The sequence below is a fragment of the Camelus dromedarius genome, chromosome 9 (assembly GCF_036321535.1).
Source record: "Camelus dromedarius isolate mCamDro1 chromosome 9, mCamDro1.pat, whole genome shotgun sequence".
Taxonomy (NCBI): domain Eukaryota; kingdom Metazoa; phylum Chordata; class Mammalia; order Artiodactyla; family Camelidae; genus Camelus; species Camelus dromedarius.
The window spans coordinates 66683085-66709682 of record NC_087444.1 but is presented as its reverse complement, the minus strand read 5'-3'; the positions used below and the strand labels follow the sequence as shown (position 1 = coordinate 66709682).

Genomic DNA, 26598 nt, shown 5'->3' with positions numbered 1-26598 from the left:
ACGAAGGTCCAGACATTTACAGCTGACCACACATGCCTATGCTCATCCACGGCAGGTACCCCCAGCTCTGCGTGATCAGGTACCGCAGTCCTCACCGCCTTCCTAATGATCGGGGGGCCGGGGGAGTGGAGCTTTCTGCTGTGCTTCCCGGACAAGCTTTGGTGCTGGAAGAAGCTCACTTCATACCCATCTCATCTCAAACACTCTTCTCTTCCTTCTTCTAAAGAACTATTCTACATTACCACCTCCTGCCAGGGACCCCCTTCCCTTTAATTCATTTACTCCCCTCCTCCCTGCCTCTCTCATTCTTCACTCCATCCTTCCCTCCTCCTGATTTCCTGGCTGTACTCAGATCAGAGAGCTTCTTGAAAGAAAACTAACAACTGAGCTCCTCAAACAGCATTCTACTTTAATCATTGCTGACACCTGATAAGATATACAATTTACCTCTTTTTCTCCTCTTTTTTCTCGCTATATGTTCAAAAGCTGATTTTCTTTGCCTGAGAGAATATATCCGAATTCATGTTTTAAATCAACATTCTGTCAAATGACTTTTTTATAAAATACAGTGCTTACTTTCTATTTGTCCATTTAATGTATTTTTTCCTCCTTGACCTGCAGCTCCAGATAACTGATCAACATAGTTCGGTAGTTGAACCTTGGTGGTACTCTGTTAAAATTAATATTAATAATGAATTGCATAAAGATTTCCTAATCCCTTTCTATGAAAATATTTGTTTCCTACCTTATTATTATTTTTTTTAATTTCCTACTTTAAAAGCAATTAGATTAAAAAACAAGATAAGCATACTCTAGAAACTTAAACATTTAAATAGAAAATTTCATATACACTCTCTAGATCAAGTCTATCTTTTATCTTCAGTTGGCTTTTGACTCTGTGAACTGAGCATGGAAATCCAGAGCAAATATTTTCACAGACAAAATACTGACATGTGCAGATTTCAACAAAGAATTAACTTCAAAACACCTAATTCCATTTTGCATTCCTCAACAAAAGAAGAGGATTTTTTTTTAAAATACATGTTTGTATATGTATAACTGAATTGCTTTTCTGTACACTTGAAACTAACATTGTAAACTGACTACACTTCAATAAAAAATAAAATTAAAAATATACATATTTAAATATATCCTTTAATAAGCATATGTGCTATAAATTTAAAATGTTTCTTAGGGCAGATATTGACTTTAGTATTAAAATAACACACTTGGCATGAAAAGAAGCCTTGGAGTCTGTCATGTTGAGTATTAACAGAACACTGTGGAAACTGCTACACTTCAGTAAACAAAGGCTTAGCAGAATCTAACTATTATTTGATAAAACTTTCATTGATAGGAAAAAGAGTTGAATAAGTTAACAAAGTAGAAAGAAAAACATTTATGCTTAAATTAACAGCAGAAAAATTTTAAATGTAGTTATGCAGCTCTTCAAAAAGTACCATAAGCTTTACTTTAATATGGGAAGAATAAGAACACTGTTTATTGACCATCTGCACATGCCAGGCCCTTATCATGCACGTTGTCTTTTCTACACACAACAATGATAAAGGTGATGCTAAGGACGCTTACCCACTTGCTGCTTCCTGGCCACTCCAAGATGCTGGAGCACCGTGATGAGCAGACGGGACCCGCTGATCTCTCTGTCCGGAACATCCCTCCCCTGGACCTTCGTGTGCTGGCTCCTTCCTGTCCGTCACCTGGCAGCTTTGGTCACACTCAGCTCTTGTCTGACTACCTAAATTCCACCCTTACTCCACCCCAGTCCTAACTACAAACTCCCCCACTGTTGTCTAACCTAACTCTCTCCACGTTCCTCATAGAAGGACTTACTGTCCCTGAAAAATGGTTCCTGTTTACTTGTTCTTCTGTTCCTGCCACTACAGCCTAACTCCTCAACTGCTACATTAAGTGTCTAACGGCCCGATGCATAGCTGGTGTTCAGGAACAGGAATTTATTTAAGGTCAAAACATCTAAAATCCCCAGAGGTCACCAAGTACCAAAGCACTATATACCTATCGGAGATGTCCGATAACAGCCCACCGACACTCAACATACCCCAAATGAGAAATCCCGTGCCCGCTCTAACTTTCCCATCTTATCATCCTTCAGATTTTAAAAAAGCGTCCTCAGGATTTTAGTAGGTCACTAGTGGCCACTGTCATCATTCTGTCTTACATTTCTATAGCATCCTTTACAGCTGACAATTTGTTTTCATATTTGTTATCACATTTTTGTTCATGACACATAACCTGAGGGGTAGGTGTCAGTACCATGTTTTTGAACGAGGTCACTGACATTCAAACAAGTCAGACAAGTTTTCCCAAGATCCCACAGTGGGTCAGAACCAGGATGCTACCACGTCTGCTTACTACAAGTACAGTGCTGTGCCACTAGGCAGGAGCTGCCGAGATCCAAGGGCTGAGGCTCTTCTGACCTCTTTCCACGGCTATCACTTTGGAATAGGTCACCACTACCCTGCACTTAGCTTCCTTCATTTCGGTCGCCATAAAGGTACTCAGTGCACGCTACTTTCCCTGCCCAAACTGGGCTGTCCTCAGTAAAACATCATTAAACCAAACTGCTGGCATTTTAACACCATGTATTTATTACTATTCCCCATGCTTTTACTTCTCCTGAAATGTTCGTTGCAGATCTACCTGACAATCCAAACATAATAACACTTTCAAGTCGCAGGCACTGTCTTTTCAAGGTCAAAGTGGTTAAACAAACAAAAAAAACACTTTTTTTTTAAATGTAACTTGTTTCTCTCTGAATCTCACTAGGAGTTTTACACATCCATTTATAACAAAGAAACAAACATCTGGTCACAGGCTGACCAAGAATAATTCATTAGTTTTTAGAAAATATAACTTCAGAGCCCAAACTGATTCCCTGTGACTTCTAAGCCTTGGTTTTTGCACTACATACACCCGTTTCATTAGGTGAGTCTGGAAAATTAACAGAAGTTCACTCTGCAGTGGTATGACATGTAGCATGGAATGATTTTACTAAGTGCAGGTTAAAAATATGAGGGAACAATTTTGCTGGGCAAATGCAAAGGTGAGAAAGTGAAGTCAAAACATCCCTCCATTTATGTTTTAACATCACGCAATGCTTATATTAGAAAATAATAATAATAGAAGACAGTACCTCAGAGTCCCAGGATGGTTCTACAGCTTCCTTTTCTTCTAATCCTAATGCTGAGGTTGGGCCTACAAAATGTAGTCACAGATACATTAATGAGAACACGTACGACTGGGAAGTTGAAATACATATATAAGCCTATCTTTATTCATGACTATGTCAATAAAATAAAGTGGCAGGGAAGAATTTCAGAGGGTTGAAGCATTTTCTGGAAGAAAACTTGGTCATAGTTGGGATATTTATGAAGAAAGGTGGCAAAAGAAAGACACTTGGAAAGAAAATTGTATCATATTTGGATCTACACACTTCAGATTTTTTACATTATTTTTTTTTTAATTGAGGTACCAGGAATTGAGCTATACCCTCCCCCCTCCAACCATACTAGCTTTTAAGCAGAGAAGGAAGTCCACAGATGTGCACTAACTTACCAGCTTTGTCATTTTTATGTGCTCCATCAATAGAAACCAATTTGTTATGATCTGCTTGCTCCTTTAGGACACTGTTAATAGTCCGAGTGCCGTTCTCTTTTCCCCCAGTTTTTGGCTTTGCTGCTTCTTCCTATAAAAACAAAACAAAATGTAACAAAAACCCAACTTCAGAAAACATCATATTCCTGCACTTGGTCATTCAGTCAATCAGTCAGGAAGACAACATATTTTTACTGTATCCATGAGATCATAGGCATTATCCTGGGAGAAGCTGGCAATATGTATAAAAGACAGATTCTGCTCTATATTCTAGGAGAGGTAGAGACACATGAAAATGAATCAACACAGACAAGTATAGCCAAAAAGAAAAAAGGTGAGGATCAAATTTTCTTTCCATTGTTCGTAAAATCAGCTCTATGTCTTTCAGAAGATTCTGAGCATTTTCCATGACCTGACTTTTCCTTCCCTTAATTTGAATTTGATATTATTCCCATCATAATTTGTACTATAGAGCTCCCGCTCTCACTTAACCCCACTATTTCTGCTGTGCGTGTATAATAATCTCTCTCATTTTGACACTCATTTATCTTTATATTAATCTCATCCTTATTAAATGAATCCTTCCCCTTTGTACTCCTGCCCATCTTCATATTCATTCAGCTGTTCTTTTCAGTTGCTTTCTTGTTCTTTCCTTTCTTAATGGCACACTTGAGAACTGTTTATTGCCACCAAACTTTACAAATCTCAGTCCTGCACATGTGCCTCTCTTGTTATCACTCTGTTTTCTATTGTGATCTTGAGGACATCCATTTCTGTGTAGGATCCTTTTCATCCCCATGAGAATCAGGGGGACGGTATGGGAAAAAGCACAGGAGGAACAAGTTAAAAATAAAACGGCTTACCTCTGTAACACCAAAGACTGCTGAAGATGGGAGAGGTTCCGGTGCTGGGAAGGCAGGATGAGAAAAGCCTGGAACTTCGGTTGATGGTTCGGGAAAGGTTGTAACCACATCTTCATTTTTATGATCAGAATTATTGTCCTCAAAGGAGGCGCTAGTTCCTGGTTTCAAAACACCATCTTTTGCCTCTGCTGTAGTGAAAACAAGGTACGGTAGATGAGATTATCTATAATTTCTAGTCAGTGAAAACACAAGAAGGACACTCTTCAAATAACTCACTGTTTATCGTGGGATCTTGCCAGGCCTGAATCGGCTTTGTGAACCTTGGATGCCAGACTTTCTAGAGAAGAAAATAACAGCTTTAAGAACAAGAAATATGAAATTGAATAAAATAATTATAACATTCCCCATTCCTAGAGGATCTAACACAAAGAGCACTGGCTTTGGAGTCATTCAGATATGGATTCAAATCCTGGTTCTGACCTTTACCAACCTACATCTTCTCATGGGGTGAGGATTATGAGAGATGATCTGAGGAGTCCCAAAATGTTACTTTCCTTACCCCTCATTGATTACTATACAAACACTGTGGGATCCATTAGATGACTTTCTTGACCAAAATGATCTAGAACAAAAACTTATCCCTGACAGTTTAGAGTCCTATTGAAAAAACTAACATGAAGAAATTTAAAGTAATTGTTCTATTTTGAAATGTGCTTGCATGATTTATATATGTGTGAATGATCTCTCATGGGGGAAATATGAGAGTTTACTTTTTAGCAGTATCTTATTTGGATGAGTTAGAACAGCAAACAGTATAAGCTACTTGTATTCCATTTGCCAAAAAGCTAAAGACAAATGATTGTTTAAATTCAGCTACTTCTAGGAAAGAGGAATTAAAAACAAAAGTAATTCTGAAGGGCAATGACTCATGAGTGAGAGCCACACACATAGTAAACAGAAAGCTGTAACTAAATACAGTCACAGAGGCAGAGTGAGATGGACTGAAAGAACAGACACTGAAGAAGTGTTTTCTGCAAAGAAATAGTAGGTTTGGGGCAAATCAATAAAAAAAAATTGGGGGAGGAGGAAGAAAAGGCAACATGAGACATGACTAGTCAAGAACAAACATAAGGCAAGAAAAAAAGGGAAATGTAATTATAACAAGGCATGTGGGGATATATATATATTTCAGTATTTATATATATAATAGATCAGTGATGTATGAGTATTGTTAGGTACATACTATCAATGAAAGCCTCTGTTTTACCTTTTTATTATATAAAATTATATAAATTATATATGCAAGTATATATATTGTTCTTCAGCAAATTTTTTAAAAATATCAAAATATATTGTATATAAAACATATATATAAAACAGAGGACTTTGTTCATAGTGTATCCCCAGTAATACTGACGTGAATTTCTCTACAACTGTTTGTTTGTCAATACTACTATAATAAAGGGTTAAATTTTGTCACTGTTAGGCATTCAGTTGAACAAGGTCATCTCTCACTACCTGAATGCTGTAAATTGTTATTAGGGAGAGAGAAAAATAGATTTTTCAAAGTTCCTAACACATCAACTTTCCAGAGAGATAACTGGTAATCAGGATTCTAAGGAGAATACATAGCTTGAAAAGATATATTGAATAGAACATGAGATGGGGCTAAAAAGAAGGTTAAAGAGTTTTCATCTCAAATTCTAAGCTCACAATTGGTGGATACTGAAAAACAGACTGTAACCTTTTCCTATTTATCATACACTTCTTATCTATTTCCTCGGCATTTATGACATATTTCCTCTCATAACAACTGAACTTTTACAACCTAAACAGAGGGAATACAAATTTAAGTCATATTTTTGGAAATCAAATGGATTTCATTATGACATAGTACACATATTATATTACCTGTACCATCTGATAGATTTCATTATGATAGAGTGTGCATGTTATATTATCTGCAACATGATACAGAATTCCATGTCTCCTCATGCATTCACATTCAAAAGATACTAAAATGTTTCTTATATTTAAGACCTTATTCTAGGTGCTCCAGGAAATGCACAATTAGGTTTCCTACTCTCTAGTGGAGTATACTGAAGCAGGGGCTATAAAATGAATATGTAAATAACTATACTACAAAATGTCTGAAACTTGAAATTTTTGAATGGGACACGAGGACTGGACATACTTTTTAAAACTATAATACAAAAGAATTCTGAAGTAGGTTTCATCATATGGTTGTTATTAAGAGTCTACCTAGAGAGCTGATTGTTATTTTAGGGAAAACATGTATTCTTCAATTAGATGAAGAGTTTTGAATGAACTCTTAATGGGATAATTTAGAAAACACAGAGGAATCTCTTTATAATATGGGTTTTGAGAAACAGAATTTTAATGTCTAAATTTCTATAATTTCAACTATTATTTTAGTCTTAATGCAGAACCAAAGGTAGAAATGAGGTTAAAAACAAACAAACAACAACAACAAAAAAACCTCTTTCCTAAAAACCATATGCTATGAAAATAAAAAGTGTCCAAGGCGGGGGGAAAAAAAAGACACATGCTACGTAGTTTTGGAACTTAAAGGCCCCAGGAACAGCCCATGATTATCACAGAGAGTAGCTGTGTGCACTGAAGATGTCCCTGAGGCACGAGTATTATACAAGTGCCATCAGTGTGGTTTAAAAGTCAAAGAACCCCTATCTTTGGCCAAGCTTCACACTTCCTCTATCGTGGGAAAACTTTTCACAGCACAGTTTTCCTGTCACTATATATTTTCTGGTCCAATTTGCTTCAGCCTCATCTTCAGTATTTACCAAAATAAGAAAAGAAAAAATCAAGCAGTCGTATTTTTATAAAATGGTTTACTCTGACCAACTTTCCAACACAAACATAGAACAATGATAGGCAGACCACTGCTAAATTTTAAGAGTAAATACTACACAAAACTAAATTCAGAGCAGAAAAATTAATTTCACAAGAGAGCACTTTACCTTCGGAGCAAGATCTGCGTCATCATCTGCTGAATGCCATGAATCATCAATACAATATATGGATGAAACACTTTGGAGCAAAAATACACATCAAAAATGAGTGAGTTCATTTCTTTAAATAAACAAAAGTCTATGCTGAGGGATAAGAAAGCAGATTTGGGAGCCAGGCTGCCTGATGGTCAAGTCACAGGTCAACTACTTGTTAACCAAGGAATCATGGGTCAACTAGTCAACCTCCTTGAACTACAGTTGCCTAGTTACCTAGAAGTAAGCTACAACAGCACAGCTACTCTGCAAAGCTGTTGCAGTAACTATATGAGGTAACAAATGTGAAGTACACAACACAGTGTCTAACCCAGAGTAGGACACTCAACAAACCTTGTTTCTTTTCTCTGTGTTCCCTTAGTCAACATATAATTTTTAAAAATCCACAAAATCCTACCTGCTTACAGAGAGATCTTCAATCCTCAATGGAAACTTAACCCTTAAAGTCTCTATTAAAGAGAAAATTAAAATAGATTTTGTATCAGCAATAGAAAAATACAGAATACTAATAGTATAAGACCAATGTTTTGTTAAAAAGCAGTTCTTTGGGACCACGTCTGGAGACTACACACTTGAGTGAATATTGAGTATACTCCTGGTGGGTAATTAATGAATAAAAACCACTTCCCCTCCTTTACATTTATCAAAAAAAAAAAAAAAAGATATTTAACAATATTTGCTATCTTATAGTGAACTGCTGCTTACAAGGACCAAAATCCCAACCAAACTTTATGAGACTCTCAAAAAAATGATAATCACTAGTAGAATCAGTATCATAAACTGACAATGTCAAACTTACATAGCATGGTGTTTCTGGATGATACCCATGGGACAAACCTACCCTGCCATTTGGCTTTGTCAGCCTCGTGTTATCTGGGCACAGTCATCCCTATTCCCTCACATATGTCCTAGGGCTGTTTTCACACTGCAATGGCAGACATGAGTAGATGTGACAGACACCACATGGCCTAAAATATTGACTCTCTGGCCCTTTATAGAAAAAGCTTGTGCATCCCTGCTTTGTGTCATAACCAGGAAACCCTAAGACTCAAATCAAATCTTCTTACTCTTCTCAACACTCTTCAGTGAATCCGTGCAGCTGCCATTGCTGGCTCCCAGCTCGGCAACCATGTCTTCTTCATTGTCCTTGCTGGACAACTGCAACTTTTCTTGGGTATTTTCTGCTCCAGTATGCGAAGAAGGTAAATTCTCAGCTGCAAAAAGAGAAATGATTATTCTGCGGTCATCACAGTAAATACATCTCCTTCCCCAGTGGCTTTTAGGAATGAGCATGTGATGTAACACAGCCAGTGAGATGCTAGGGGAAGCCTACCGGAAGCGTCTCTATTTTCTTCCTCATTAACAGAAAACATGCAGAGAGAAGCAGCCCTCCTCCCCTGCGGATACTGTCATGTGAGAAGATGACGCTTGGAGCTGCTGCCAATCAGCAGACCAGGAAAGGCGACATCACATGCCAGCAGCCTCACTGCTGAAGGAGGGACAGCATCTGGGATCCTGATGACATCACTGAACCTTCTAAACAACCCTGGTTCCTGTTGCTGTAGCCACTGTTACTTAGGTCTCCTATTATTATTTGCAGCTAAAAGCATTCTGACAAATTTCTTAAGGTCTACAGCAGACCTCCTCCTTCCTATAGTACTAGAAAGGCTTTCAGAAGCGTGCCTGAGCTAGGTAGTCACCTCGTTCCCAACCATTCCTACAGCATCCTTTTTGCACCAACAAAATGAAACTCATAGATCCTGCAAAGTTCACCGGCACATATTAGTGTTTGCATTGCTGTCCTTTCTACCAAATGTAATCTTGAAAGATGTTCTGCCCACCAAACACTGTCCTTCTGCCTCCTTCCCTGGCAAACTTCTACTCGCTCTGCATGCTTACCTGACATCCTACCCACTTTTAAAACACTCCCTTCCTCACCATGCACTTAAAGAATCTGGGACATATTAAATATCAATAAAAAATACATAAAGACAGTTACAAAGTCCTAGTGGGCTCTGGGACACAAGAGCACAGAATAAAGTCAAGTCAATCATAAACATGGTGATGACTGTAACGAGCTCCTGGAGGCCAGGAACTGTGCTTTTGACCTGTTTGCATTCTGGAACGTCAGAGTGGTGCTTAGTACCTAAAACACTTGATAGTCATCTATCAAGTGGGTGAATTCACAGATAAGAATGTTTTCTTTGACAATCCTGTTTTAAAAAAACATACAGACACTAACCAGGGACAACTCTATTGTGTTATGAGCACCTTGAAGGCCAAAACTCTGTCTATTCCATCTTTGTATTTCCTACAACAGATGTTCTATCCTTGATCGAGGTCTACTAAGTTTAAGGTGCCCTCATACAGTTCAGACTGAACAGCACGTTAGGGGTCACATCTAGGCAGAACAGTCGTCTTTTGTTTTTTGTTTTTGTATGTGAAGTATTTCTGTGCTTTTATTGCAATTTGCTGAGTCCTGAGTTGTGCTATTTGAGTATTTATTATGACAACACTTTAACTAATGGCAACAAAGAATCTTTTCCTAAGAAAATTAGAGTTTCAAGACAAGTATCCCCCCCAAAAAGAAGAAAACATCTCACTCTCATGAAGTCAACATATCGCATTCTGTCTGCACTTATGAGGAATGAAATTGGCAACCGAGTGAGACCTTGTTGGTATAATGATGCAAAAAGTAACCAGTGCTTCTCAACAAGGCACTGCTTTTCTGACTTCTGCGCTATCACTAGGTATTTTAAAAAACAATCTCTTATTAGTATGCTGCACACTGGCCCAGTTGTGCAGTTCTAATTGTTGGCCATTTGTTTATAGCACCAGGAAGGCACTGCCGAGTTCCGTTTTAAAGACAGTAACATTTTTAGTGAGATTAATCACTATGCAATAACTAGCGTTCATTCACCCAATGTAATCCATTCGCTTTAAAAACTAAAGATCCAGTTGTATACCAAGGCCAATTTGTTATAAAGTTAGAGGAAATGTACAACAAAGTTAAAAAACGTTTTCCTTATTTACACAAAGATATAATATGGGATTTCAGGGGCTATGATTAAATAAATGAATTTCTTTTCAGACAGTATTGTCTCAGATTTTAAATTACCTACAATTAACTTCTTAAATAATTCTGAATACTAGACCATTAAGAGAAACTTAATTAAAAAATAAAAACATACATGAAATTTACACACTGGCTTTTTTTTTTTACTGCTCTTTCATTATCAAAAGTTCCTCAGTCTTACTTCCTTATCTATGGTAGGACCAACAAGAGTAACTTATTACCTGAAATCTGTCCCAGATCGCTATTTTGAGAGGGAGTATTTGGTATCTTTCCTTCTCTGTAGTCGACAATCAGCTGGTAAATGCTATATATAAAATAATGTGATAAATAAATATTACTACTTGAATACTAATATGAAATATAATTACCAAATGTATTAAATTCTTAGATTATTTCAGATAATATCAGAGATATCAAAACTTCAATTGTCCCATATACGTCAAATTTGTACAATCTACAAACATTTAAATTTAGCATGTGTAATTAAAGAAGAAAAAAATTAAAGTGAAGTAGTCAGGAACTGAGGGTAGTACAGCTCAGTAAGTTATCTAGAGTGAGCCTGACATATGGAAAGTGTCTCAAACTCAGAAGTCCCAGCTCTATAACCAACAGCTATTTGTTGCTGGAAAAGCTGCTTCTCTTCAGCCCAAAGTCTTCCTTTATACAACTGGGATCTTACTGTCTTCTTAGGCAGTTGGTTATTAATACTCATAAGAGTATTATGAAGATTTAATGAGATAATGTACCCCCCCCAGATGCTCAGAGAAAGCGTGGAAGAATGGAAAAATTTGTTCTTGAACTTTAATGCTGGAACTATTTGAGAATCCCAAATAAAACCCACTGTGTGTTTTTTTCACAGGTGTAATATTTAAATGTGGCAGTTTTCAGGACAACGTTACAAATTATGGTGATTAGCTGTTCTTCGTGGTTTATACTTCAGGGCACCTCAGCTACTATATAATTTGTAGCTAAACTTATTTATAAATATATGACCTCATACAAGCATATGTATGAGAACTAAACAAGCTGTCACGCTGGTTTACGTGTCGATCACCAAGAAGACCACGGAAACTGAATCAGCACAGGCATCCCGGGAGCAGAGGTCAATCATGACCAGACTGCAGGACCAGTTTCTTTTTCCTTTTCTTCTTTTAAAATTTTAGTAAAGGTCTTTAGAGAGCAACGTCCAGACCCCAGACTCAGCTGCCAAGGAGATCCTGTTAAAACCAGTTTTAGTACCAACACTGCAGCAACAGAATCAAGGGAAACAAGAGAATGATTAGAATGCCCTCGCCCTGCCCCAATGTCTTGTGGGAGAGGACTGTCACTGTGATCTTAGGGAATCCCTCAGGCTCTTGGAAAATTCAAAAGGAAGATTATAGAAGAAAGTCCCCAAAGGAACATACAGGATTTTCTGCTCAACTAAACATTTCAAGACCTAAAGAATTAGTTAGAAAAATCAGATATGTGACATTATTTGTACCTCCATGCACAGGGGTTACACTGGAATGAAATGGAGAACAATAGGATCCCTAAGGATAAAGGTCTTACAAAGCCTGAGATAAAGAACCCTGTGCCCACTGCTCCATCTCATTAGTCTGGCCTTTTGCTGGTTTCCAGCTGATGATTTGGAGTGTCTCACTGCCATCCCCAAAGTGCCTGCTCCCAACTACGAACTCTCACCTGTCACATAACAAGTAACAGTTAGGTCATTTCCAACCTCAGTTAAGAGATACTTGGCATTTTAATGTAAACACTTACTGTTCAAACCCATTAGAATAAGCATATTGTTCAGCAGACCATCCGCGTGAATCTTGAGAATAGGGACTAACACCTTCCTGAAGAAGTAACTTGACTATGTCCGGGGAGTCATGAAATACAGCAAGGATGAGTGCTGATCTAAAAGAAAAAAGAGAGAACTTCACCCTTAGGAACTTAGTTAGCTTCACTTAAACAGTTAACTTAATCTATTTTACCAAGTTAATATCCTGCCCACCCCTGGAGAACTGACCATTTACATGCTCAAGTGCTCATCTCTGCAAATTACCTCCAAGGCCAAAATGGAGGGATAAAAAAGAAGCCTCCTGTCCTACTTGGGTAGCACACAGTAGAAGTTGCTAATTTAAAGTCCTCTGATGGACAGGAAAGGATGCTGAGGTCACTTGTCTGAAGTAGGTAAAGATTTAAACAAAGGATTCCCCATTTCTTCCCTAGTCTGAAATATAGTACTTTAAAATCAGCTAGAGGTCACGTAAGGAGAAGCTGTCTGCAGGCTGAAAACAGTAATATGAATAAAAATGGCAGTAAAACTAGTCACGGCTGCAGTTAACACGCTGAGAAGCACGTGCCCGGCACTAACCTGAATAGTCTACGTATGGTCTTTCTCAGGCACAGCCGCCCTGGAAGGATGTACGACGACCCTCCTTTACGTGTCAGGATACATATTTGTTGATAAGTCATGTCCCCCAGGCAACACACCTGACCAGCAGGAGAGCTGGGAATTCAAACTCGTCTGACTCTAAACCCCGGCTCTTTCCTCTTTATCACCCACCAATAACTTGTCTTCTTTAAAGGGAATGTTTATTCAATAATTAGAGCTATTTTTCTTCCTCCTACCATTATCAATTAAAACTAAGAACATTAAAATGTACTAGAAATGAAAAAGGATAAAAACTGATGAACCCACAGTATCTGGTAATAGTTACTCACTGAGTGATACTCACTTAGTGATAACCTAATAACATCAGTATCCTTCAAAGAAAGTAATTTAAAGCAGAGTCATCCAAAAGACAAAACAAACTCCTTTTTATTTAATATGTATCTTTTAAGACAAAAATATATGCCAGGAAGTGGTTAAAAAATTATAAAAGAATGAAGAAATTCTACACTGTCTCATAAGCAAAATTAAAATTAAAGTCCGTACTAATAAAAGTAAAATGAAATCCCTGAACTGTTGTAAGATCACATGACCAAGAAAATCAGGTTGCAAATGACATCAGTCACTATTACAAAGGAAGATGAATCCTGCTGCATACTGTTCTTTGTGACTCCCACGCAGAATATTTTCTCTTCTACCTAACTGATGATGTGTTGATTCTAAGTTAATCCTCTTCTTCTTAAGTTAATCTTTCTGATTGGCTGTTATTACTCTAGAACATCATTAAGGTTTAAAAAAAAACAGAGAGAACCAACTACTGTACCTTTGCACGTTGTCGACTGCATGTACATTTGCCCCGTTCTCTATCAAAAATCTGACCATTTCCTTTTTGTTCTCCTTGACAGCGAGTAAAAATGGTGTCAAATTACTCTGTAAAACAGCAAAAACAGTTGATAATGTACAAAATTACATATAATTTTCAAAACTGAATTTAAAAACTTAAGTCTCTGAACTTAAACATATACTATAAAGTAAATATCAAGCAGCCCCTTCCTCTTTGCCCCTCTATGCTCCTTCCCTTTAAAAGGCTCCTCCTTGATCTCTTTGAAAGTTTACCTGTAAAGTCATTCTCTGAAACTCACTTAAGACATTCACTGGTTCCAAGAACCTTTGCTTCTATCGCAGTGTCTATCAGGCATACTGTAGTTACCTTACTGCTCAACGACTACTTCTGACCCTCTAAACACTGCTCCAGAGAGAACCATTTAGCTACTGAGTCAAACATTTTTAAGGAGCCATGCTGAGTAGAAAGATACCATATTGTCTGCAACATGCATAGCCTATCCAATTATAGCTATGACTAATCTCATAAAGCTTGCAGACATTCCAATGGGAATATGATTATTTGCATGTAAAGAAAAAGGTTTCCTTAAACCAACTTATAAATTCTAATTTGAAAAATCCCATCCCACTCTTAAGGGATTATTATAAAATATGAAATAGACTATAAATTAATATAGAGTGTCTTTAAAATCTTGAAATATTTATCAAAATATATTATACAACAGGAATTGTAAATTCAAATGTTTACAGAAGCAATGTAGGTGACCTGAGTAAGTGAAGGTCCCAGGTGAGGACAGCAAACCGGAGAACACATGTCCCACTGAGAAGGGACCACCTCTGCAGGGCAGTCTGCTAATAGCCTCGGCTCAAGGGGGACCAGATTTGATTCTTCAGGAGAAGTTCTGAAATGCAGATTTCTGCACGAGTCTGCTAAATTTTCAATGTTGACTCAATGTGTGGGGACAAACTGAACATATCCAGGGCCATGTTTAGTCTATAGCCCACTTGTGTTTTTATGTTTGTTGTGTTTCCAACAGTTCGGTATAAATCAAGTATTTGTATGTAAAACCTTGCCTTTCTTTAGTATCATATGTCTTACACACAAAAACACTGGGCCCCAAGATGTAATAAAAATTGAGATTAAGACTCATAATACCCAGTTTAAGAATTTTTCCAATGCTACTAAAACTACAATTTATCTGTGTCAAATTCTCCCTGATTGTTAATGAAATGTATAATTAAGATTAAGGATTAAAAGGCATAAACAATCAGGCATAAAATAAGCTACAAGGATGTATTGTACATCATGGGGAATAGAGCCAATAGTTTATAATACCTATAAGTGGAGCATATAGTTAAATTTGTGAATCACAAAACTGTATACCTGTAACATATAATATAGTACATCGACTATACCTCAATTAAAAACATAAGATATTGTAAAATAAATACATTTTAAAAAGCTTAAAATATCCCCTTCAAGATTTTTTCCATTGCCTACTAAAACTACAATCTACCTGTATCTAATTCTGCCTGATTGTTAATCAAATGGATAATTAGTTCAGAAGCTGGCCAGGACTAAATTATTAAAACAATTCCAATTTGTTACTAATGTCATGGGTTTTGATGTTTAAAACTGCCATCTTGCATGGTGTATTTATATATAATTGAATACGACTCATCCATAAAAAAGAATGAAACAATGCCATTTGCAGCAACATGGAAGGACCTAGAGATTCTCATACTGAGTGAGGTCAGTCAGAAAGTGGAAGGCAAATCCCATAGGGTATCACTTGATATGTGGACTCTAAAATACGATACAAATGAACTTATTTACAAAACCGAAGTTGACTCACAGACATAGAAAACAAACTGACGGTTACCAAAGGGGGAAGGGGGTGGTGGAGGAATAAATTAGAAGTTTTGGACTAGCAGATACAAACTACTATATATAAAATAGATGAACAACAAGGTCCTACTGTATATACTACAGGGAACTATTCTCAAGATCCTGTAGCAAACCATAAAGGAAAAGAATATGAAATATATAAGCATGGAAGACCCCAAGGTGTACATGGAGGGCCATGTGGCCACCAGCACAAACGAATGACCCTGCCGGATATCAAACATGACCTGAACTCACTTGCCCAAATTCTAGGACCTGGGATCCTGGGGTGCTCAGGGCCTGTGGCTTGCTGCCTCCCCTGCCCAGGTGCAGTCACCCAGCTCCCCCTACTGGGTACTGTGTTCCTTCCTCCTCCCACCCATCCCCTGTGGCACACCTGCCCCTGAAGGCAGCCAGGCCTTCACATCACTCCACTCACCGCAAGCCTTCATCTTCTGTAGGCGCTGAGCCTGCAACCCACTCCCAGACACTTCCTAAGGGGAAGATTTTTCCTTCTGGGGTAGAAGTGTGGCTGGGAGACAGAGATCTGCCCTTTCTGTGGGCACTACCTCTAGCCCCTGGCCTTGGCTTTGGAGTTGTTTCCATGATAACAGGGCCTGATGTATTGCATTCAGTATACATATTACTATAAATAAAACACTTGTAGCTAGAAAAGAACCTGTATTTCAAATATCTTGTAAATAAAGTTAGTTGAGCTATACCTTGTTTATCGCCTCGATATTTGCATGATGGCGGAGCAGCTGTGTTGCAATTGACACACTCTCTTCCAAGATGGCATAATGGAGAGCAGTGTTTTGACCGCCGTCCTCAAGATTTGGGTTAGCACCGTGTTCCAGCAGGATACCGGCACATCCCCTGTTCAGGGATTGTACAGCCTGTTGGTATCATGCCAAGAAACAGACTGTAAGTGCCAGGCATTCCAAGTTAACATTCCCCAAGTTCCATCAGTTTCTTATGTTTAAAATAGATAAGTTAATTTTTATTCTAAGTAATTAAATCGAATCCATCTCACGTGGACACTGTTGGCAGCTACATACCCTGATGAGAGCTGTCGTCCTTTCCTTGTCACGAGCATTCAGATCACAGTTGAACTGGATAAGGAGAGCCACCACTCCTGGACAGCCGCTGATGCAGGCCAAGTGTAGCGGAGTCCTGCGAACATGAGAGAACTTTTTAGGGAATAGAGCACACTAGTTCAAAGATACAATTATTCATGTAATTGGAAACATTCAACAGCATGCTATTCCTACCCCTTTAAAACTAGCATTTAGTCTTCTTATCTTAGTTCTTCCTATGGAGAAAGAACAATATTTATTAGCTCTTATTACTCACCACTTTAATGGAAGAACAACCTGTTTGAATAGAAAGGGCATGCCGTTGAGATTCAGCTCAACTTGGGTCTGACTCCTACGTTAACACTGTCACTCATTAGCTCTCACTTAGCTTGTCTGTGCCTCCGTGTCCTCATCAACAAGATGGGCATGAAGTGGTAGTTATATTACAGGACGCCACTGTGAAGCTTAAATGAAAAGCTATGCAGAGTGTCTGGCAGTTTCTTGCACAACAAAACAGCTCAATCATTGTTAGGTAATATTATAATTGTTAACGTTACTATTTCACAAAGACAACATTTCAATTAAGTAAAATAATAGTATATCTACTTTGCTGCTGCAAGGATGAGAGACAACCCCGTACTTCAATGTTTCTAACATGTTCATTTTCTCACACTTCAACATCTCTGACATGGGAAGGCAATTTAAAATTCATGTCTTACAACCATAGTTGGCAGCTCCTCCCAGGTCCGCCCACCCCCCCGTCCCGCCACTGTTACCTGCCGTTCTTGTCTCTGCTGTCTACGGCATTTTTCTTACGTGACAGCAACTTCCGCAATGTTTCATCATAGCCTGAACATGCAGCTCTGTGGAGCTTTGGTAGCTCACGCTTATCGGTGATGTACGAAGGCTCAGGTCTCTCAAGATTCCTGAGGCCCACCCAGCTCGTGAACTTAATCACTTTCTTCATGATCCTGCCTTTCGCCTTCCGACACCACACCCTTCCCGCTTGGCCTCTTGCCACCTCCCAATCTCAGCGCTAGCGCTATGGAAAAGCCACAGAGATCGCGCTGCCACACCTTGGCTGCGAAGCTCAGAGGCTTGGAATGTTTGGTCCGGAACACTCGTAGCCTAGCAACAGACCTGACCCTCAACTGCCCCTCAACTGTCCCTCCAGAGCCAGTGACCCTGCACGTGGGCACGGAGGCCCGGAGGCCCAGTGTGCCCCGTGTGCACGTGGGAGCCTAAGCCATTTCAAATCTCTGCAATGGCTTGTGGGCCATTTTAGATTCCTTTCAGATGTCAGTGCTAGGTGGCTGAGTGTTTCAGGACATTTCCAGAAGTGAGGCTTGCCCCTGAGAAAGTCGTGTTTGTATGTGACAGTGGTTAGAGTAGGGTGGAACTACAGGATGCTGAAGGCCTCGTTCCCCAGAGAGCTCCCCACCAAAAACCTCTCCATCTCCTTATCCCTCACTGTATTCCTTTCCGCATCCCTCTGGGCCCCAGCCACTCTCCATGGACTTTAGCAGATGCAAACAGCAGGAAGCTGTTTTCACGGTTTCAGAGACTGTGGCATTATGCATCATTAAGTACAAACTTGAGAAACCAACACACGCTCTGCAGATGAAATGAAAATGTGTTTCTGCATGTCTGCTGCCCCTGCTCTGTGGCTCAGCCTTATGTTACACGCTTTCTTCACTTTTATTTAATTTTTTGCTTTTATTTCCACCAATTAAATCTTTAATCAATCCAAGATTTATTTAGGAGCATGGTACAACATTTGAGGACTTTTTAACCATATAACTACTAAAGCACCACGTCAGTGACTCAGCGAGGCCACGCTGCTGGCTGACCGCTTACAGGAGGGGTGGAAGGCAGGGCAGGCCTCTTCTTCCTGCCTAGCTCCATACATCCTCCCTCTGCTGGCTAATTATGGTTTCTGGCCCTGCCTGGATCAAAACTGCAGAGGTGCACCAGCTCCTCCTGAGTGGCTGATACTCCTGGGAGCTCGTCTTGAGTGGACAGGACCTGGCAAGTGTTTTAAAGCTGACTCTCTCAGGGGCATTTCTGTGCCCACACCTACAGCTGCGGGCAGGAGGGGATCATTCAATTATCATGAGCAATTATTAATGACTCCATATCATTTTAAATTTCATGATCAGAGTACATAAAGAGCCCTTTGGAGGTAATCCAGTACAGCACCCTCTGAAAAGTGTGTTTTTTCTAAATATACTCGAGTGAGGGAATTCACACTTTCCTGAGGAGTCCTGTGATCTCACAGGACATTCACACACACAGACAAAACACCCATGACACGTGGGCTCGGGGCGATGATGCAGGCTTGGGGATATGTTGTAGCCTTCGGGAGATGTGGGCTTGGATAGATGATGCGGGCTTGGGACATGATGTTGGCTTGGGGAGATGTGGGCTCAGGTACATGACCGGGCTAGGGGAGATGATGTGGACTCGGGGAGTTGTGGGCTCAGAGAGATGTCTCTGGCCAGGGGAGGTGACACGGTCTCAGGGAGATGACATGGCCTCGCGGACATTATGTGGGCTTGGGGACATGATGTGAACTTGGGGAGATGTGGGCTTTTGGAGATGATATGGGTTGGTGAGCTGTAGGCTCAGAAAGATGACGCCGGCTCGGGAAGATGATGGTGACTTGTGGAGATGACATGGACTTGGGGAGATGTGGCTTTGGAGAGATGATGCGGGCTTGGGGAGGTGAAAAAAATTTAAACTCTCTTCTTTTTATATGTTGCTCTTCATACGGAAGAGCCACAGGACCTAAACTGTTAAAAACCTTTAGCTAACGGATCCCAAAACAACAGCTTCTGCTTCTTTCTCATCAAGGTAAATCACTGTACATCTCTTGAGTGCTGACGACATGACAGCTGTGTTTAGGTACTGGGGATAAAAGATGAAAAGGACTGGTTATTGTCCTTGAGGTAGTTTTATTTTTTCTCTGGACTGAGAAACCTAAGTAGACGGCTCCAATGCAATGTATTAAAGTACAAGGAGGTATTAAGAAGGTACAGCTTCAAGGACTTGAAACCTACACAGTCGGCAAGTGGCTGTGCTGGAAAGATTTGTTTTCCAGGTTTTATCAGAAATATTTTCACACCATTTCAGTGTTAAAAATCTGTCATCCCTGCCAACATCAGCTGCACAATGGAAATGTGTGAACTACCACAAAAGGGGATATGAAAACAAATTCAAGGGGAAAAAAAACTTAGTGTTTCTTTTATCACCATCCTCACAGTCCTCTCCCTCCTCAGTTTAAAAGGTCTGTACACATTCTGTTGAATGGCGTATGATGTGGACTGAGGCAAATAAAAGCCTTCAAATTTCTTTTGTAGACTCAAGATCTAATTTGTCCAGACTTGAAATCTGCCTTAGCACAGAGCCTTTAAGGGGAAAATGTAAAGTGAAAAAGCTTTGACTACCCTTAGAAGAAACAGGGTAGCAAATAGGGAACTTGAGAGAACCAAAACAACAATTCGTCTAGTCAACAGGATACTTCCTGTTTTCTGGGGCTGTAAAGGTAAAAGAACACAGGTCAAAACCTCCAAAAAAGCAGGCAGAAATTCTCAGTTTCTCAATGCTTAGAGAAACAAAAAGTTGCTTTAAGCACACTGTCAACTTTTTCTTTCAGTATTCGTCAAATTTTGAAAATATACAGTGTGTGAGCCTGGAGATTTGGCTCTGAAGCACAGAACTAGAGTCCCAACAGTATTTCATTCCAAAGAAAAAGAGAACTCTCCAGGGTGTAAACCAGATGTGTGGGAGAGCCATACCCTTGAAACAAAGATGAGCCAGAGACAGACTGTGTAACTTAAATCCAAACTCAGCTTCAACCCATCCTCCGTAGTAACACAGCCTTCTTAGAAGGACACCAGTCACTGGACTGGGGACCTCCCTCTATTTCAGTATGACCTCAGTAATTACTAACACCTGCAAAGATCCTATTTTCAAGTGTGGTCACATACTGAGATTCCAGGTAGACATGAATTTGGAGGAAAAATCTTCACCCGATTCTAGTTGGTATGCCCCAAAGAAAGGGATTCTGCTTCTATTCTCGAATAAAGAAAATTCTGAAAGTCATCATCATACTACTGCAAGACCATTCAGGAAGACAGACACCACTCCAAATATTTAAAAAAGAATTGATTTAATAACATTGGTTACAGTGGCACTTGGATGGTTGCAGCAGTCAAACCGGGGAAGAGGAGGTAACCCAGACGTTAGAACAGAAGCAGCCCCTCTCACTCCTGCGTGTGAGCAGAGGGAAGTGATGTTATCAGAGCCCAGGGATGCCAGCCACCCAGCAGCAGCTAAAGCAACAGTGAGCCTGCCAGGCACAAAGCGGACCCCTGAGGGGACAGAGCAGCTGGCAGGGGTGGATCACGGTGGGAAAGGGGAGAGAGCAGGTGGGGGGACCCTGGCTTTTCCTTCCCACTGCCCTCTAACTCCCCACCCAGCCTCCATTTGCCAGGCACAGCTGGAAGCCAACATCACCTGGGAAAATCAGCCTGAGAATGCTGACACCTCTGCCAAGCAAGGGAGAGGCCGGGAACAGATCGATGGGCAAACTGGCCATGGCCAGCCCAGCAAACATGGAGGAAGGTTAAAAAAAAAATCCTCAGATGTTACTAATTAGGATTTAAGCTTAAAATTAAATGTCTTAAGGAGGTAGGAATAGCCTCAAGTGCGTCCACTCTGTTCAGTCTCCTCACTGACAGGAAATGTTGCTTTATTCTTAATTTTTGGAAAACGGACAATATAATAAAACAGTTAATGGACTTAGGAAAATCCTTTAAAAAGCTCAGTAAATTTTTAAAATGTGTGCAGCCTCACATGATACATATGGTATTGACCTAAAATCCTAAATATCTGTTTTCTAATTTCACCTCTTCTCTGGGCTTATTTTGAGCTTATATAGAAGCATTATTCTGTCAAAGAAACCACATTAAGAAAGCAAATAACTAAAAGTCTCCTTTTTCTTTCCTCCTTCCTCCCCATTAGAATTAAGAAATGTAATGAACGTAAGAGTCTACAGCCTCCTTGAAAAAAATCCCCTTACACATTCTGATTCCAACTTTCTAAGCCATTATACAGCATTGTAAAGCATTCTGATTCTCCTATTACGGTACAGAAAAAAATGGTTTTACCATACACTGATTTAGTAAACAGAATGGAAATGATATCAACATTGATATTTTGTGAATTATCTACGAGCCGAGTACAGCTCAGTATGTCCAGTAAGAAAGAGCTGGGGGGAGGGGTAGGAAGAATGAAAGAAGGGGAAAAAGAGCTTTGAAAATAATGTATCTACTTCAAAGCTATTAAAAACCATTCCATTTCGAGCAAATGCCAAACCGCACTCCTTGCCAAGTCTCTGTATTTTCATTGTTAACGATACAGAAATAAATGAAGACCAGTGTATCTCAATAAGGATATAAATCCCATGAGGAAAAAGCATGTTCACCGATTCTCCAGCATACAGAGTAATGCTCAGAGCATATGCTATATAAAAATGACAGATCAGATGAATAAACGGCAGCTTCCCTGAACACAACAGCCAGAATGCACAGCTTATTCCTCTGCAATTCCACAAAATCTAGCTTCTGTCACTGGTGTGGACCCCATCAGTCTGCCTGGTACATAGTACCCTGTGCCCTGTGTTGTCCTCCCCAGGCCCCCATCGAGTAGTTGAATACAGAGAATGGCTAATTTTTTTCATGGTAACAGCTCATGCTGTCCTCAAAACATGTCTCCGGTTGTTTCATGCATGACCATCTCATCTCTAAACGGGATTGTCCTCATTTCTGTCCTCCCTTAATTTATAGTGTAGACTCAGGTGGGTCAGAGCTGCTTTGAACTGGAGCCTGCTGTCTGGAAAAGGAGATGGTTGGATCATATGATCCAAAGCCCCTTCTAACTCCAACAGGCTATGATTATCTTAGGGCCTGAAGGTAAAAGACTAAGAAGGCCAACAGGGTCCAGGTTTCCAAATGACTTCCAGTTTGGTGCCTTCCATTAATTTGTAAAGTCAGTTGTTATGTGTTGCCGGTAACACTGGTTTATATTCAGAGCAGTGGGGAAGTTTCCATGTATAACACAAGGAGTACAGCATGGCAATGAAGCATCCATCCTTTGACGACAATCTGATCTGAAAAACAGGACAACAAAACCAAAGAACTGCTAGGGGTAAAATGTGTTGATCTTTTGTGTCTTAGGGCAGAGACACTACTGAGGAGCTCCCCACCAGACATAAATAAAATCCTTTAATGCAGAGGTAGTTTGTTACAGTCTCCACAAATGATGCAGCCCCAACACCAAAGGAAAATGCATTAGTATCAGACGTAGAATTTCCAAGACTTCTATGTTTAAGTTTTTCTTTAAACAGCTACCTAATATTAATTTATTATGTCTTCAGTGGGTGTTTACTGACTACCTGCTGTCCAGCTGTGGACTCTGCACTAGGAGCTAGGTGAGTCTGAGCAAATTATTCCACTTAACTTGTGCCTGAGTCTCTTCATCAGTTGAAAGGGGATAATGTTAGTGCCCGATTCGCAGAGTTGTTGTTTGGATTAAATGAAGTAACAGGGACAAAACCCTAGAACAGAGACTAACACATAGTTAGCAACAATTTAAGTGACTTTTGTTGCTAATGGTGTTACTGCTGTTGTTCTTTTACTGTTACTTTCCCATGCAAGGCACTCAGCTAAATGTGTTGGAGAGCTTTTAAAAAGATATCACGGGGGGGAGGGGAATCACTAAGCAGAGCACAGAGGATTTTCTGGGCAGTAAAAATATCCTATGATATTCTAATGGTAGATACATGTCATTATATATTTGTCCAAACTCAAAGACAGTACAACACCAAGAACGATTCCTAATGCAAACTGCAGATTTGGTGTGATTGTGATGTTTGGATGCAGTTGCAGCAATGGTAACAAATGCAGCCTTCTGCTGGGGGAATGTTACCAATGAGGGAAGCTGTGGTGGAGGGGGAGAAAGGAGCACACCAAATATCTCTGTCCCTTCCCCCCAGTTTTGCAGTAATCCTAAAACTGCTCAAAAAATTGTGTTAAAGCACACAACATAATATCCATGTCTCACCCCTCAAAAAAATCTGAAGTCATAGAAGTGACAAATGACTGTATTAAACGGTAAAAGTAATAATGCCATGAGAGAGGAAAAGATAAGATGCTATGAACATTTAGAAAAAGAATTACTTGCAAAAGTTTCCATTCTAGCCCTTACCACACAATATGATTTTTTTAAAAAAACATGCTTTCTGTCCCTCCTACCCATCCCTAGTGGACTGAAAGTCACTTGGAAGATAAGTCTATGGCTAATTCATCTTTCACTCACTTTGCCTTGCAAAGAACATGATATAAAGGAAGATTTCAATAAATCTTGATTTAACAGGAGTAAACATCACTAAGCTCACGTTCAGATAGTTATCATTTGACTGTGAACTGGGCATCCACATAGAGATGTCTGGAAAGAAGTCAGAAATAGCAATTAAAGTTTCTTAAGTAAAGGAAGGGCCTTGCATGGAGTCCTATACTTCAAGAAAATATTATAGTTGTCTGCAGGATTATCAAAAAGCAAGAGGTCACTTAAATTTTCCAGTGTTATTCCAGTATCAAGAAATTTAATTCAACATATTTTCAATTTTCCCTGAGTTTTACATCTTTACTAAGATTCATTAAAGTTTTTATTTTTTTTTAAACCTACTTCAAGTCCATTATTGGAGTGGTACCACTTGGCTCATTATTAAAATAAAATAATGTTTGGACATTTGAAATGTGAGGCCATTTAGCAGATACTGAATTTTATGACTTCTTAGATAATACTCATGTTGTAGATACTCTCAGAAAGAGGGACCTTGGCTAAGAAAATATTATTACAGATTCTGTGACTGGTTTCCTATCCATCTAATCCTCTCCGTGAGGATTTGACTAAAATCTAGAACCTTTAGAAAGTAATTTAGGGCAACAGTTCCCAGTTACACAGAAAACAGAAATAATATATCAGCCCCCTCCAACCTGCAGGCACTGCAGAAGCTGTAGTTCAGGTAAAACATTCTCTCTAAATGCTATCTTGCCACACCACCTCCCCAAATTGAGATATTTGCAAAGTACTTTCCTATATTGTAAGGCAGTTATTTACTTCCTTTATTCCCTTCTTCTCCAGAAGCTCAGAGTAATTAAAATTGTATTTCCTATTTATTTCTGAAAAGACCTTGAGACATTTGTTTCTGGCCATTTGGGAATTAATACTCTGAATCCATTATGACAAACTACAACATAAAAGAAACACAGACTTGATAAAGCACAAAAAGTTTATTTTTTGAAATGTATTGCTAATCCAAAAAGGAAGTGTGGAAAAAATCCCCAAAAGTAAGGAGTGATGATGATGATAAGCTAAATGAAGAGCGATAAAGAGAGTAGAACGTAACCACGGAAAGGAAAATGGAACTGAAACCATTAAGCAGCGAATTGGCATGTATATATAACACACACCACTTACTTAACTGAGTAATAAACTGAATTCAATTCCAGCTGCAGCCAGTCCCCCCAAGTACTTGGGTAAGTAAGTTTACAATAGTTCCTTGCTCCAAGTACTGCACTTGTAGATTTTCTTCCCATTTTGTTGAACAGGAGACAGCTGTTCCTAGGATTCCCCTTTAATTAAAGGAAATTACTTGCTTTCAACACTTCAGAAAGTAAGTTTTATTTTGTGGATTTGGGATCCTGAAAAATACCAAATACTTAGTAAAACTGGGGGACTGTAGGTTATTCACAAACATGAACTCTGTGGCTGCTGGCATTCCAGGGATCCTATCCCAATCAACCCTATTCAAAATTAAAAATCACGGCAAACCCCAGGCCTGCCTGCCAGCCTGAACCGGGTGACAGCTGAAACACTCCTTTCTGTGCAGCAGAAAGGTGGCAAACGGCGGCGGCTGAGCCAGAGAAATTGCACTCTGCCCCCAGGCTGAGGGGCCAGGGACGCTCCTGCCAGCCAGCAGCGACTCAAGAAAGCGAAAGGACTTCGGAACAGCGATGAGAGAAGAAGGGCTCACCCAGGCAAACTCCGCGACTCGCAAGCGCACCCCGCCCCCCCGCCGTCCCGCCACCCGGAGGCGGGGAGCCCGCCCGCAGAAAGTGAAACCGAGGAAACGCCGCGTCGGAGGCGGGGGGGCGACATCAGCCCCCCGACGTCCGGCGCCGTCCTTCCGGGATAAGCGGGGGAGGCGGGGCGGAGGCGGGCTTGGGACTTGCTGAGGCTCCGGTGGGTGGGTGGGTTCAGACTAAGGGGACTGCGGGTCAGCATTGGGCTCAGTGGGCTCGAACGAAGGACTCTCGGGCAGGGACTCAGCGCGGCGCCTCCTGCCGGGTAGCAGGGCGGCCGGTCGCGGCTTCCCGGCCAGCCAGTGCCCTCCCCGCGCGGTCCCAGTCTGCTTCTCCTCGGATCCCCGCGGCCAGCGCCGCGGTGCGGGCCCCGCGTAGAGGCACCTGCTGCTGAGGGACCCCGCGGCCCGCCCAGGTGCTCGTGATGGGGCTGATCTTCACCAAACCGTGGAGCCTCTTCTGTAACCAAGGTAAGAAGGATGGAGCTGCCCAACGGCTGGCACCGGAGGAAGTGGGTCTGGCTGCCGAAGGGGACAGCTCGGGAGGCATGGCTCTCTGAGGACACTTGCGTTCTGAGATGCAGAGAATTCAGTGAGTTAGTCAAGAGGGTAGGGTAAAAACTCAGTATTTAATGCTGGGAGTAGATGCTGGA

At 40.3% G+C, this 26598-nt stretch overlaps 4 protein-coding genes across 7 annotated transcripts in view; 1 reads left to right on the top strand and 3 right to left on the bottom strand.

Annotated features, from left to right (window-relative positions):
* Window positions 1–26598, bottom strand: part of LOC135322094 (ankyrin repeat domain-containing protein 26-like) — a 162921-nt gene that overhangs the window by 49075 nt on the left and 87248 nt on the right. The window lies entirely within an intron of this gene.
* LOC135322107 (ankyrin repeat domain-containing protein 26-like) lies at window positions 3533–11622 on the bottom strand. Its single transcript, XM_064489653.1, has 7 exons — window positions 10838–11622; window positions 8608–8754; window positions 7938–7989; window positions 7496–7565; window positions 4773–4833; window positions 4497–4684; window positions 3533–3724 (listed from the first exon to the last, which is right to left on the bottom strand). Exons 2-7 carry the CDS (start codon window positions 8669–8671, stop codon window positions 3548–3550), a joined length of 612 nt encoding a protein of 203 aa, XP_064345723.1. The 5' UTR covers window positions 8672–8754; window positions 10838–11622; the 3' UTR covers window positions 3533–3547.
* The window catches only part of LOC105092859 (ankyrin repeat domain-containing protein 7), a 34667-nt gene continuing 19767 nt past the window's right edge, over window positions 11699–26598 (bottom strand). The window contains exons 2-5 of the mRNA XM_064489643.1: window positions 16780–16894; window positions 16444–16617; window positions 13817–13923; window positions 11699–12515 (exon numbers count right to left, since the gene is read on the bottom strand). Coding sequence (XP_064345713.1) covers window positions 12374–12515; window positions 13817–13923; window positions 16444–16617; window positions 16780–16894 — 538 coding nt within the window. The 3' untranslated portion in view covers window positions 11699–12373. The remainder of the gene's footprint in view (window positions 12516–13816; window positions 13924–16443; window positions 16618–16779; window positions 16895–26598) is intronic.
* Window positions 26097–26598, top strand: part of LOC135322098 (uncharacterized) — a 31331-nt gene continuing 30829 nt past the window's right edge. For all 4 annotated transcript variants that reach the window (XM_064489641.1, XM_064489640.1, XM_064489639.1 and 1 more), the window contains exon 1: window positions 26097–26416. In XM_064489641.1, the coding sequence (XP_064345711.1) occupies window positions 26371–26416 (46 nt within the window). In that variant the 5' untranslated portion in view covers window positions 26097–26370. The remainder of the gene's footprint in view (window positions 26417–26598) is intronic.

Excerpts from the sequence above, each read along its gene's own strand:
- LOC135322107 (XM_064489653.1), bottom strand. The coding sequence starts at position 8,671 with ATGGTTGCCGAGCTGGGAGCCAGCAATGGCAGCTGCACGGATTCACTG. Across the intron at positions 7,566-7,937 it reads GAAGATCTCTCTGTAAGCAG|TGTTTCATCCATATATTGTA; the intron begins GTAGGATTTTGT and ends TTTGCTCCAAAG. Across the intron at positions 3,725-4,496 it reads CAGTCTTTGGTGTTACAGAG|GAAGAAGCAGCAAAGCCAAA; the intron begins GTAAGCCGTTTT and ends TTGTTTTTATAG.